General features: G+C 60.1%; 1 protein-coding gene across 1 annotated transcript in view; it reads left to right on the forward strand.

Annotated features, from left to right (window-relative positions):
- Positions 1-6,736, forward strand: part of LOC128078822 (hydroperoxide isomerase ALOXE3-like) — a 16,860-nt gene extending 10,124 nt beyond the window's left edge. The window contains exons 6-10 of the mRNA XM_052679402.1: positions 2,243-2,413; positions 4,359-4,627; positions 4,949-5,307; positions 5,367-5,657; positions 6,563-6,736. Of these exons, the coding sequence (XP_052535362.1) occupies positions 2,243-2,413; positions 4,359-4,538 (351 nt within the window). The 3' untranslated portion in view covers positions 4,539-4,627; positions 4,949-5,307; positions 5,367-5,657; positions 6,563-6,736. The remainder of the gene's footprint in view (positions 1-2,242; positions 2,414-4,358; positions 4,628-4,948; positions 5,308-5,366; positions 5,658-6,562) is intronic.
- The last annotated feature ends 6,990 nt before the right edge of the window (positions 6,737-13,726 follow it).

Genomic DNA, 13,726 nt, shown 5'->3' on the forward strand with positions numbered 1-13,726 from the left:
TCTAGAGTGGCCATAGGGCTCTTGGGTGGCATGGAGGGGCCATTGGTGGCCATGGGGTTCTTGGGGTGGCCTTGGGGCTCTTGGGTGGCCATGGGGCTCATGGGTTGGCCATGGGGTTCATGGGGTGGCCATGGGGCTCATGGGGTGGCAGTGGAGTTCATGGGGTGGCCGTGGGGCTTCTAGAGTGGCCATAGGGCTCTTGGGTGGCCATGGAGGGGCCATTGGTGGCCATGGGGCTTTTGGAGTGACTGTGGGGCTCATGGGGTGGCAGTGGGACTCTTGGGGTGGCCTTGGGGCTCATGGGGTGGTTGTGGGGTTCATGGGGTGGCCTTGGGGCTCTTGGGGTGGCCATGGAGGGGCCATTGGTGGCCATAGGGTTCTTGGGGTGGCCACAGGGCTCTTGGGTGGCCATGGGGCTCATAGGGTGGCAGTGGAGTTCATGGGGTGGCAGTGGGACTCTTGGGGTGGCCTTGGGGCTCTTGGGGTGGCCGTAGGGTTTTTGGGGTGGCCGTGGGGTTCATGGGGTGGCTGTGGGGTTCATGGGGAGGCCATAGGGCTCTTGGGTGGCCATGGAGGAGCCATTGGTGGCCATGGGGCTCATGGGGTGACTGTGGGACTTTTTGGGGTGGCCTTGGGGCTCTTGGGTGGCCATGGGGCTCATAGGGTGGCAGTGGAGTTCATGGGGTGGCTGTGGGGTTCATGGGGAGGCCATAGGGCTCTTGGGTGGCCATGGAGGGGCCATTGGTAGCTGTGGGGCTCTTGAGGTGGCTGTGGGGCTCATGGGGTGGTTGTGGGGTTCATGGGGTGGCCGTGGGGCTCTTGGGGTGTCCATGGGGCTCATGGGTGGCCATGGAGGGGTCATTGGTGGCCATGGGGCTTTTGGAGTGGCTGTGGGGTTCATGGGGTGGCCATGAGGTTCATGGGGTGGCCTTGGGGCTCTTGGGGTGTCCGTAGGGTTTTTGGGGTGGCCGTGGGGTTTATAGGGTGGCCGTGGGGCTTCTAGAGTGGCCATAGGGCTCTTGGGTGGCCATGAAGGAGCCATTGGTGGCCATGGGGCTTTTGGGATGGCCGTGGGGTTCATGGGGTGGCCATGGGGCTCTTGGGTGGCCATGGAGGGGCCACAGGTATCAATGGGGCTCATGGGTTGGCCATGGGGTTCATGGGGTGGCCATGGGGCTTTTGGGGTTGCCATGGGGTTCGTAAGGTGGCTGTGGGGATTGTGGGGTGGCTGTGGGGCTCTTGGATGTCCATGGAGGGGCCATTGGTGGCCATGGGGCTTTTGGGGTGGCCATGGGGTCTCGTGGAACGGCTGGGAGGAAGAACAAAGAACAGATGGTGGCCCCAAAGGGGCTCTTGGTAGCCACAGCAGCCTTTGGTAGCCACCAGGGGCCCTTTGGTAGCCACCAGGGGCCCTTTGGTAGCAACAAGGAGCCCTTTGGTAGCCACCAGGGGCCCTTTGGTAGCCACAGCAGCCTTTGGTAGCCACCAGGGGCCCTTTGGTAGCCACAAGGAGCCCTTTGGTAGCCACAGCAGCCTTTGGTAGCCACCAGGGGCCCTTTGGTAGCAACAAGGAGCCCTTTGGTAGCCACCAGGGGCCCTTTGGTAGCCACCAGGGGCCCTTTGGTAGCCACAGCAGCCTTTGTAGCCACCAGGGGCCCTCTGGTAGCCACAGCAGCCTTTGGTAGCCACCAGGGGCCCTCTGGTAGCCACAGCAGCCTTTGGTAGCCACAGCGCCCTCTGGTAGCCACAAGGAGCCCTTTGGTAGCCACCAGGGGCCCTTTGGTAGCCACAGCAGCCTTTGGTAGCCACAAGGAGCCCTTTGGTAGCCACAAGGAGCCCTTTGGTAGCCACCAGGGGCCCTTTGGTAGCCACAGCAGCCTTTGGTAGCCACAAGGAGCCCTTTGGTAGCCACAAGGAGCCCTTTGGTAGCCACCAGGGGCCCTTTGGTAGCCACAAGGAGCCCTTTGGTAGCCACCAGGGGCCCTTTGGTAGCCACAAGGAGCCCTTTGGTAGCCACCGGGGGCCCTTTGGTAGCCACAAGGAGCCCTTTGGTAGCCACCGGGGGCCCTTTGGTAGCCACAGCAGCCTTTGGTAGCCACAAGGAGCCCTTTGGTAGCCACCAGGGGCCCTTTGGTAGCCACAAGGAGCCCTTTGGTAGCCACAGGGGGCCCTTTGGTAGGCACAAGGAGCCCTTTGGTAGCCACCAGGGGCCCTCTGGTAGCCACGGCCCCCCTCCCCTCAGTACGACTTCGCAGCCTGGATGCCCAACACCCCCGGGACCCTTCGGCTGCCGCCCCCCGGCCCCGAGGACCCGGTGACGGCCGACACTTTTTTGGCCACTCTGCCGTCCCCCAAAGCCACCGGGGCGCTGCTGGCGCTGCTCAGCGTCGTCAGCTACGAGGTCGGAGAGAGGGTGAGCCTCCCCCCAGGGACCCCAGGGACCCCCAACCTTCCCCCAGGGACCCCAGGGACCCCCAACCTTCCCCCAGGGACCCCAAGGGACCCCAACCTTCCCCCCTGACCCCAAGGGACCCCAAGAGACCCCCATGACCCCAAGGGACTCCAGCCTTCCCCAAGTGACCCCAATGACCTCAACCTTGGCCCCTGACCCCAAGGGACCCCAGGGGACCCCCAGAGACCCCAACCTCCCCCAAGGGACCCCAAGGGACCCCAGCCTTCTCCAAGGACCCCCAGGGACCCCCATGACTCCAAGGGACCCCAACCTCCCCCAAGGGACCCCACTGACCCCAACCTTCCCCCCTGACCCCAGGGACCCCCATGATCCCCAGGGACCCCAACATTCCCCAAGGGACCCCAAGGGACCCCCATGACCTCAAGGGACCCCCAGGGTTCCCCTCTGACCCCAATAGGCCCCAATAGGCCCCAAGGGACCCCGACCTTCCCCAAGGGACCCCAAGGGACCCCCCTGACCCCAAGGGACCCCCAACCTCCCCCCAGGGACCCCCAGGGACCCCCAACATTCCCCCAGGGACCCCGCTGACCCCAACCTTCCTCCCTGACCCCAAGGGACCCCATAGGACCCCCAATGACCCCCAGGGACCCCAACCTCCCCCCAGGGACCCCCCTGTCCCACCCCCCCCCCGTGACCCCCTTTCCCCAAGGGACCCCCCTGACCCCAAGGGACCCCCAACCTTCCCCCAGGGACCCCCCTGTCCCCCCCCTGATCCCCCTGCCCCCATTTCCCCCCCAGCACCCACTGGGCTGTTACCCGGAGCAGCACTTCACAGAGGCCGCCCCCCGACCCCAAGGGACCCCAACCTCCCCCAAGAGACCCCCAGGGCTCCCCCCGACCCCAACCTCCCCCAAGGGACCCCAAAGGACCCCAAGGGACCCCAACATTCTCCAAGGACCCCCAGGGACCCCCCTGACCCCAAGGGACCCCAACCTCCCCCAAGGGACCCCACTGACCCCAACCTTCCCCCCTGACCCCAAGGGACCCCATAGGACCCCAATGACCCCCAGGGACCCCAACCTCCCCCCAGGGACTCCCCTGTCCCTCCCCGCCCCTCTGTGACCCCCTTTCCCCAAGGGACCCCCATGACCCCAAGGGACCCCAACCTCCCCCAAAGGACCCCAAGGGACCCCAACCTTCTCCAAGGACCTCCAGGGACCCCCATGACTCCAAGGGACCCCAACCTCCCCCAAGGGACCCCACTGACCCCAACCTTCCCCCCTGACCCCAAGGGACCCCATAGGACCCCCAATGACCCCCAGGGACCCCAACCTCCCCCAAGGGACCCCCCTGACCCCAACCTCCCCCAAGGGACCCCCCTGACCCCAACCTCCCCCAGGGGACCCCAAGGGACCCCAACCTCCCCCCTGTCCCCCCCCTGCCCCCCCATGACCCCCCTTTCCCCCCAGCGCCCGCTGGGCTGTTACCCGGAGCAGCACTTCACAGAGGCCGCCCCCTGACCCAAGGGACCCCAAGGGACCCCCATGACCCCAAGGGACCCCCAATGACCCCAAAGGACCCCCAGGGACCCCAATCTTCCCCAAGGGACCCCAAGGGACCCCCCTGACCCCCAGGGACCCCAGCCTTCTCCAATGACCCCCAGGGACCCCAACCTCCCCCCAGGGACCCCCCTGACCCCAACCTTCCCCCCTGACCCCAAGGGACCCCAAGGGCCCCCAATGACCCCCAGGGACCCCCAAGGGACCCCCAACCTCCCCCCAGGGACTCCCCTGACTCCAAGGGACCCCAGCCTTCTCCAAGGGACCCCCCTGACCCCAAGGGACCAAAGGGACCCCATAGGACCCCCAATGACCCCCAGGGACCCCAACCTCCCCCCAGGGACCCCCCTGTCCCCCCTGATCCCCCTGCCCCCCTTTCCCCCCAGCGCCCGCTGGGCTGTTACCCGGAGCAGCACTTCACAGAGGCCGCCCCGCGCCGCCTGATGCTGCAGTTCCGCCGCCGCCTGCAGCGCATCTCCCGGCGCATCCGGCGGCGCAACGCCGCGCTGCCGCTGCCCTACCCCTACCTCGACCCCAGCAACGTCGAGAACAGCATCTCCACCTGAAGCCACCCCGAATCCCCCGGCGACCCCAAAAACCCCAAACCTTTGCACCCTGTTCTGCTGCCCCTTAGGATGCCCTCAAAGCCCCCCAGGTGCCCCCAAAATCCTCATCTCCTCCTTCTTGGGTGACCCCAAATCTCTCCATCCCATTATGGCCTCCCTTCAGATGTCCTTAAGATCCCAGGTGACCCCAAACTCCTCATCCCATATTTCTTGGGATGACCCCAATCCCATCCCATATTTCTTCTTGGGGTGACCCCAAACCTCTCCACCCCATTATGGTCCCCCTTAGGATGTCCCCAAGCCCCATAAGTGACCCCAAAAGCCCTCATCCCCTCCTTCTCCTCTTTGGGGTGACCCCAAATCTCTCCACCCCATTATGGCCTCCCTTCAGATGTCCCCAAAGCCTCCAGGTGACCCCAAAATCCTCATTCCATCCTTCTTAGGATGACCCCAAACTCCTCATCCCATATTTCTTAGGATGACCCCAATCCCACCCCATATTTCTTCTTGGGGTGGCCCCAAACCTCTCCATCCCATTATGGCCTCCCTTAGGATGTCCCCAAGCCCCCCAGGTGGCCCCAAAATCCTCATTCCATCCTTCTTAGGATGACCCCAAACTCCTCATCCCATATTCCTTGGGATGACCCCAATCCCATCCCATATTTCTTCATGGGGTGACCCCAAATCTCTCCACCCTGTTCTGCTCCCCCTTACGATGCCCTCAAAACCCCACAGGTGACCCCAAAATCCTCATCTCCTCCTTCTTGGGGTGACCCCAAATCTCTCCACCCCATTATGGTCCCCCTTAGGATGTCCTTAAGATCCCAGGTGACCCCAAACCTCTCCACCCCATATTCCTTGGGATGACCCCAATCCCATCCCATATTTCTTCCTGGGGTGACCCCAAATCTCTCCATCCCATTATGGCCTCCCTTCAGATGTCCCCAAGACCCCAGGTGACCCCAAAATCCTCATTCCATCCTTCTTAGGATGACCCCAAACTCCTCACCCCATATTTCTTGGGGGTGACCCCAATCCCATCCCATATTTCTTCTTGGGGTGACCCCAAACCTCTCCATCCCATTATGGTCCCCCTTCAGATGTCCCCAAGCCCCATAAGTGACCCCAAAACCCTCATCCCCTCCTTCTCCTCTTTGGGGTGACCCCAAATCTCTCCACCCCATTATGGCCTCCCATCCGATGTCCTTAAGATCCCAGGTGACCCCAAACTCCTCATCCCATATTTCTTGGGGTGACCCCAATCCCACCCCATATTTCTTCTTGAGGTGACCCCAAACCTCTGCACCCTGTTCTGCTGCCCCTTAGGATGCCCTCAAAGCCCCCCAGGTGACCCCAAAATCCTCATCTCCTCCTTCTTGGGGTGACCCCAAATCTCTCCACCCCATTATGGTCCCCCTTAGGATGTCCCCAAGCCCCATAAGTGACCCCAAAACCCTCATCCCCTCCTACTCCTCTTTGGGGTGACCCCAAACCTCTCCATCCTGTTCTGCTCCCCCTTAGGATGCCCCAAAGCCCCCCAGGTGACCCCAAAATCCTCATTCCATCCATCATAGGATGACCCCAAACTCCTCATCCCATATTTCTTGGGGTGACCCCAATCCCACCCCATATTTCTTCATGGGGTGACCCCAAACCTTTGCACCCTGTTCTGCTCCCCCTTAGGATGCCCCCAAACCCCTCAGGTGACCCCAAAATCCTCATCTCCTCCTTCTTGGGTGACCCCAAAGCTCTCCACCCCATTATGGCCTCCCTTAGGATGTCCTTAAGATCCCAGGTGACCCCAAACCTCTCCACCCCAAATTCCTTGGGATGACCCCAATCCCATCCCATATTTCTTCTTGGGGTGACCCCAAAGCTCTCCACCCCATTATGGTCCCCCTTAGGATGTCCCCAAGCCCCATAAGTGACCCCAAAACCCTCATCCCCTCCTTCTCCTCTTTGGGGTGACCCCAAACCTCCACACCCTGTTCTGCTCCCCCTTAGGATGCCCCAAATCCCCCCAGGTGACCCCAAAAGCCCTCAGCCCATCCTTCTCCTCTTTGGGGTGACCCCAAACCTCACCATCCCATATTTCTTGGGGGTGACCCCAATCCCACCCCATATTTCTTCTTGGGGTGACCCCAAACCCCACTGCTGTCCCCACTGAGCTGTGCAATAAAGGAGGTGCCAACCCCAAATCGGCCGTGGGGTCATTGAGGGTTATGGGGTCATGTGGGTATGGGGTCACTGTGGGTATGGGGTCATGTGGGTATGGGGTCATGTGGGTATGGGGTCATTGAGGGTATGGGGTCATGCGGGTATGGGGTCATGTGGGTATGGGGTCATGTGGGTATGGGGTCATGTGGGTATGGGGTCATGTGGGTATGGGGTCTTGTGGGTATGGGGTCATTGAGGGTATGGGGTCATGTGGTTATGGGGTCATTGAGGGTATGGGGTCTTGTGGGTATGAGGTCATGTGGGTATGGGGTCATTGTGGGTATGGGGTCTTGTGGGTATGAGGTCATGTGGGTATGGGGTCATTGTGGGTATGGGGTCTTGTGGGTATGAGGTCATGTGGGTATGGGGTCATTGTGGGTATGGGGTCTTGTGGGTATGAGGTCATGTGGGTATGGGGTCATTGTGGGTATGGGGTCATGTGGGTATGGGGTCATGTGGGTATGGGGTCATGTGGGTATGGGGTCTTGTGGGTATGAGGTCATGTGGGTATGGGGTCATTGTGGGTATGGGGTCATGTGGGTATGGGGTCATGTGGGTATGGGGTCTTGTGGGTATGGGGTCATTGAGGGTATGGGGTCATGTGGTTATGGGGTCATTGAGGGTATGGGGTCTTGTGGGTATGAGGTCATGTGGGTATGGGGTCATTGAGGGTATGGGGTCTTGTGGGTATGAGGTCATGTGGGTATGGGGTCATTGTGGGTATGGGGTCATTGAGGGTATGGGGTCATTGAGGGTATGGGGTCATGTGGGTATGGGGTCATGTGGGTATGGGGTCATTGAGGGTATGGGGTCATGTGGGTATGGGGTCATTGTGGGTATGGGGTCATTGAGGGTATGGGGTCATTGAGGGTATGGGGTCATTGAGGGTATGGGGTCATTGTGGGTATGGGGTCATGTGGGTATGGGGTCATTGAGGGTATGGGGTCATGTGGGTATGGGGTCATGTGGGTATGGGGTCATTGAGGGTATGGGGTCATTGAGGGTATGGGGTCATGTGGGTATGGGGTCATTGAGGGTATGGGGTCATTGTGGGTATGGGGTCATTGAGGGTATGGGGTCATGTGGGTATGGGGTCATGTGGGTATGGGGTCATTGAGGGTATGGGGTCATGTGGGTATGGGGTCATTGAGGGTATGGGGTCATGTGGGTATGGGGTCATTGAGGGTATGGGGTCATGTGGGTATGGGGTCATTGAGGGTATGGGGTCATTGAGGGTTATGGGGTCATGTGGGTATGGGGTCATTGAGGGTATGGGGTCATTGTTGGTATGGGGTCATGTGGGTATGGGGTCATTGAGGGTATGGGGTCATGTGGGTATGGGGTCATGTGGGTATGGGGTCATGTGGGTATGGGGTCATTGTGGGTATGGGGTCATGTGGGTATGGGGTCAGGTGGGTATGGGGTCAGGGTGGGTATGGGGTCAGGGTGGGTATGGGGTCATTGTGGGTATGGGGTCATTGAGGGTATGGGGTCATGTGGGTATGGGGTCATTGAGGGTATGGGGTCATGTGGGTATGGGGTCATGTGGGTATGGGGTCATTGAGGGTATGGGGTCACGGTGGGTATGGGGTCATTGTGGGTATGGGGTCATTGTGGGTATGGGGTCAGGGTGGGTATGGGGTCATGTGGGTATGGGGTCATTGTGGGTATGGGGTCATGTGGGTATGGGGTCATGTGGGTATGGGGTCATTGTGGGTATGGGGTCATTGAGGGTATGGGGTCATGTGGGTATGGGGTCATGTGGGTATGGGGTCATGTGGGTATGGGGTCATGTGGGTATGGGGTCATTGTGGGTATGGGGTCATGTGGGTATGAGGTCATGTGGGTATGGGGTCATTGAGGGTATGGGGTCATTGTGGGTATGGGGTCATGTGGGTATGGGGTCATGTGGGTATGGGGTCATGTGGGTATGAGGTCATGTGGGTATGGGGTCATGTGGGTATGGGGTCATTGAGGGTATGGGGTCATTGTGGGTATGGGGTCATGTGGGTATGGGGTCATTGAGGGTATGGGGTCATGTGGGTATGGGGTCATGTGGGTATGGGGTCATTGTGGGTATGGGGTCATGTGGGTATGGGGTCATGTGGGTATGGGGTCATGTGGTTATGGGGTCATTGAGGGTATGGGGTCATTGTGGGTATGGGGTCATTGAGGGTATGGGGTCATGTGGGTATGGGGTCATTGAGGGTATGGGGTCATTGTTGGGTATGGGGTCATGTGGGTATGGGGTCATTGAGGGTATGGGGTCATGTGGGTATGGGGTCACTGTGGGTATGGGGTCATGTGGGTATGGGGTCATGTGGGTATGGGGTCATGTGGGTATGGGGTCACTGTGGGTATGGGGTCATGTGGGTATGGGGTCATGTGGGTATGGGGTCATGTGGGTATGGGGTCATTGAGGGTATGGGGTCATGTGGGTATGGGGTCATGTGGGTATGGGGTCATGTGGGTATGGGGTCACTGTGGGTATGGGGTCATGTGGGTATGGGGTCATGTGGGTATGGGGTCAGGTGGGTATGGGGTCACTGTGGGTATGGGGTCATGTGGGTATGGGGTCATGTGGGTATGGGGTCACTGTGGGTATGGGGTCATGTGGGTATGGGGTCATGTGGGTATGGGGTCACTGTGGGTATGGGGTCATGTGGGTATGGGGTCATGTGGGTATGGGGTCATTGAGGGTATGGGGTCATGTGGGTATGGGGTCATGTGGGTATGGGGTCATTGTGGGTATGGGGTCATTGAGGGTATGGGGTCATGTGGGTATGGGGTCATTGTGGGTATGGGGTCATTGTGGGTATGGGGTCACTGTGGGTATGGGGTCATGTGGGTATGGGGTCATTGTGGGTATGGGGTCACTGTGGGTATGGGGTCATGTGGGTATGGGGTCATTGTGGGTATGGGGTCATTGTGGGTATGGGGTCACTGTGGGTATGGGGTCATGTGGGTATGGGGTCATGTGGGTATGGGGTCATTGTGGGTATGCGGTCAGGTGGGTATGGGGTCATGTGGGTATGGGGTCACTGTGGGTATGGGGTCATGTGGGTATGGGGTCATTGAGGGTATGGGGTCATGTGGGTATGGGGTCATTGAGGGTATGGGGTCATGTGGGTATGGGGTCATGTGGGTATGGGGTCATGTGGGTATGGGGTCACTGTGGGTATGGGGTCATGTGGGTATGGGGTCATGTGGGTATGGGTCAGGTGGGTATGGGGTCACTGTGGGTATGGGGTCAGGTGGGTATGGGGTCATTGTGGGTATGGGGTCAGGGTGGGTATGGGGTCATTGTGGGTATGGGGTCATTGAGGGTATGGGGTCATGTGGGTATGGGGTCATTGAGGGTATGGGGTCATGTGGGTATGGGGTCATGTGGGTATGGGGTCATTGAGGGTATGGGGTCACGGTGGGTATGGGGTCATTGTGGGTATGGGGTCATTGTGGGTATGGGGTCAGGGTGGGTATGGGGTCATGTGGGTATGGGGTCATTGTGGGTATGGGGTCATGTGGGTATGGGGTCATGTGGGTATGGGGTCATTGTGGGTATGGGGTCATTGAGGGTATGGGGTCATGTGGGTATGGGGTCATGTGGGTATGGGGTCATGTGGGTATGGGGTCATTGTGGGTATGGGGTCATGTGGGTATGAGGTCATGTGGGTATGGGGTCATTGTGGGTATGGGGTCATGAGGGTATGGGGTCATTGAGGGTATGGGGTCATTGTGGGTATGGGGTCATGTGGGTATGGGGTCATGTGGGTATGGGGTCATTGTGGGTATGGGGTCATTGTGGGTATGGGGTCATGTGGGTATGGGGTCATGTGGTTATGGGGTCATTGAGGGTATGGGGTCATGTGGGTATGGGGTCATTGTGGGTATGGGGTCATTGAGGGTATGGGGTCATGTGGGTATGGGGTCATTGAGGGTATGGGGTCATTGTTGGTATGGGGTCATGTGGGTATGGGGTCATTGAGGGTATGGGGTCATGTGGGTATGGGGTCACTGTGGGTATGGGGTCATGTGGGTATGGGGTCATGTGGGTATGGGGTCATGTGGGTATGGGGTCACTGTGGGTATGGGGTCATGTGGGTATGGGGTCATGTGGGTATGGGGTCATGTGGGTATGGGGTCATTGAGGGTATGGGGTCATGTGGGTATGGGGTCATGTGGGTATGGGGTCATGTGGGTATGGGGTCATGTGGGTATGGGGTCAGGTGGGTATGGGGTCACTGTGGGTATGGGGTCATGTGGGTATGGGGTCATGTGGGTATGGGGTCACTGTGGGTATGGGGTCAGGTGGGTATGGGGTCATGTGGGTATGGGGTCATGTGGGTATGGGGTCAGGTGGGTATGGGGTCATGTGGGTATGGGGTCACTGTGGGTATGGGGTCATGTGGGTATGGGGTCATGTGGGTATGGGGTCATTGAGGGTATGGGGTCATGTGGGTATGGGGTCATGTGGGTATGGGGTCATGTGGGTATGGGGTCACTGTGGGTATGGGGTCATGTGGGTATGGGGTCATTGTGGGTATGGGGTCACTGTGGGTATGGGGTCATGTGGGTATGGGGTCATTGTGGGTATGGGGTCATTGTGGGTATGGGGTCACTGTGGGTATGGGGTCATGTGGGTATGGGGTCATGTGGGTATGGGGTCATTGTGGGTATGCGGTCAGGTGGGTATGGGGTCATGTGGGTATGGGGTCACTGTGGGTATGGGGTCATGTGGGTATGGGGTCATGTGGGTATGGGGTCATTGAGGGTATGGGGTCATTGTGGGTATGGGGTCAGGTGGGTATGGGGTCATGTGGGTATGGGGTCACTGTGGGTATGGGGTCATGTGGGTATGGGGTCATGTGGGTATGGGGTCATTGAGGGTATGGGGTCATTGTGGGTATGGGGTCAGGTGGGTATGGGGTCATGTGGGTATGGGGTCATGTGGGTATGGGGTCATTGTGGGTATGCGGTCATGTGGGTATGGGGTCATGTGGGTATGGGGTCATGTGGGTATGGGGTCATGTGGGTATGGGGTCATTGTGGGTATGGGGTCCGGGTGGGTATGGGGTCATGTGGGTATGGGGTCATGTGGGTATGGGGTCAGGGTGGGTATGGGGTCACTGTGGGTATGGGGTCACTGTGGGTATGGGGTCATTGTGGGTATGGGGTCACTGTGGGTATGCGGTCAGGTGGGTATGGGGTCATGTGGGTATGGGGTCATGTGGGTATGGGGTCATGTGGGTATGGGGTCATTGTGGGTATGGGGTCCGGGTGGGTATGGGGTCATGTGGGTATGGGGTCATGTGGGTATGGGGTCAGGGTGGGTATGGGGTCACTGTGGGTATGGGGTCACTGTGGGTATGGGGTCATTGTGGGTATGGGGTCACTGTGGGTATGGGGTCATGTGGGTATGGGGTCATTGTGGGTATGGGGTCAGGGTGGGTATGGGGTCATTGAGGGTATGGGGTCAGGGTGGGTATGGGGTCATTGAGGGTATGCGGTCAGGTGGGTATGGGGTCATGTGGGTATGGGGTCCGGGTGGGTATGGGGTCATGTGGGTATGGGGTCATGTGGGTATGGGGTCATGTGGGTATGGGGTCACTGTGGTTATGGGGTCAATCAGGCTATGGGGTCGCAGATGGGGAATTGGGGGGTCGGGGGCATTGGAGACCCCCTGCCATTGGCTGTGGGACCCCCCAAGGTTGGAACCCCACAAATGTGGGTCAGGGCTTTGGGGTCGGCCCATAAGAGGGATGGGGGGCGCCTCGGCCCCTAGGAAAATTCCTCTTCCCCCTCAAAACCCCAAAAGCCCCCCGCCCCATAAATCTGGGCGCCGTCGCGCATGCGCAGGTCATCCCGGTACGCTCTGCCCAAGCAGCGCATGCGCGGAGCTTTCCTCCCCCCCCTCCGGAGTGAGGTGCTCATTTGCATAGCCCCGCCCCTTTCCGGTTTTGGGGGGGGTCGCGGTTCAAGGCCGATGACGTCACGCGCGCCCTTCCCCGCCCCCCCCACCGCCCCCTTTTGGGGTCAACGACCCCGAAACGGCCTTGGATGGGGGGGGCGGAGGGCAGCGCAGGGGATTCTGGGAGGGGAACGCCCCCACCCCATTGCGACCCACCCCCATACGGACCCCCAACCCCCCCCCCAAAAAGGAAACCCTCATATGGGGCTGCTCTATGGGACCCCCCCCCCCATATGGACCCCCCTCCCCATGTGGGACCCCCCCCCCACATCTATAGGGTTGGATATGGGGACCCCCCGTCAATGCGGGACCCCCCCCTTAAAGTGAGATGCGAAGCCCCCCCCCCATAAGTGACCCCTGTCCCCATCCCCATATGGGACCCCCCCCTCCACATCTATAGGGATGGATATGGGGACCCCCCCTCATATGGCCCCCCCCCATGTCACCCCCCAAAAATGGGGACCCCCCCCCCCCCACACAACACCCCCCATTTGAGACCACCAAAATAAAGCCCCCCCCCCCCCCCCCCGCCCCCCGACCCCACATGGGAACCCCCCATATGGGACCCCCAAAATGAAGACCCCCCCCCCCAAACCCCCCCCAGTATTGGACCCCCCCCAATGGGGACCTCCCCAAATGAGGACCCCCCCCACAACACCCCCATATGGGGACCCCAAAATGAAGACCCCCCCAAAAACCCTGATATGGGACCCCCCCAAATCGGGACCCCCCCCCTTTTACCCCCAATTGCCCCCCCTAAAATGAGGACCCTCCCCACCCCCAAGTGAGGAACCCCCCCCCCCAACCACCCCCCATTTGGGACCCCCAAAATGAAGACCCTTCCCAAATCCCCTTGCATGGGACCCCCCCCAAATGGGGAAACCCAAAATGAAGACCCCCCCCCCACGGCACCCCAAAATGGGAGCCCCCCCAAATGCTCCCCCCCAAATAGGGACCCCCCCCCCCCCCGAACCAGCCTTTATAAGGGACCCCCAAAAATGCC

This window comes from Tympanuchus pallidicinctus, unplaced genomic scaffold (genome assembly GCF_026119805.1).
Source record: "Tympanuchus pallidicinctus isolate F22 unplaced genomic scaffold, pur_lepc_1.0 scaffold179, whole genome shotgun sequence".
Taxonomy (NCBI): Eukaryota; Metazoa; Chordata; class Aves; order Galliformes; family Phasianidae; genus Tympanuchus; species Tympanuchus pallidicinctus.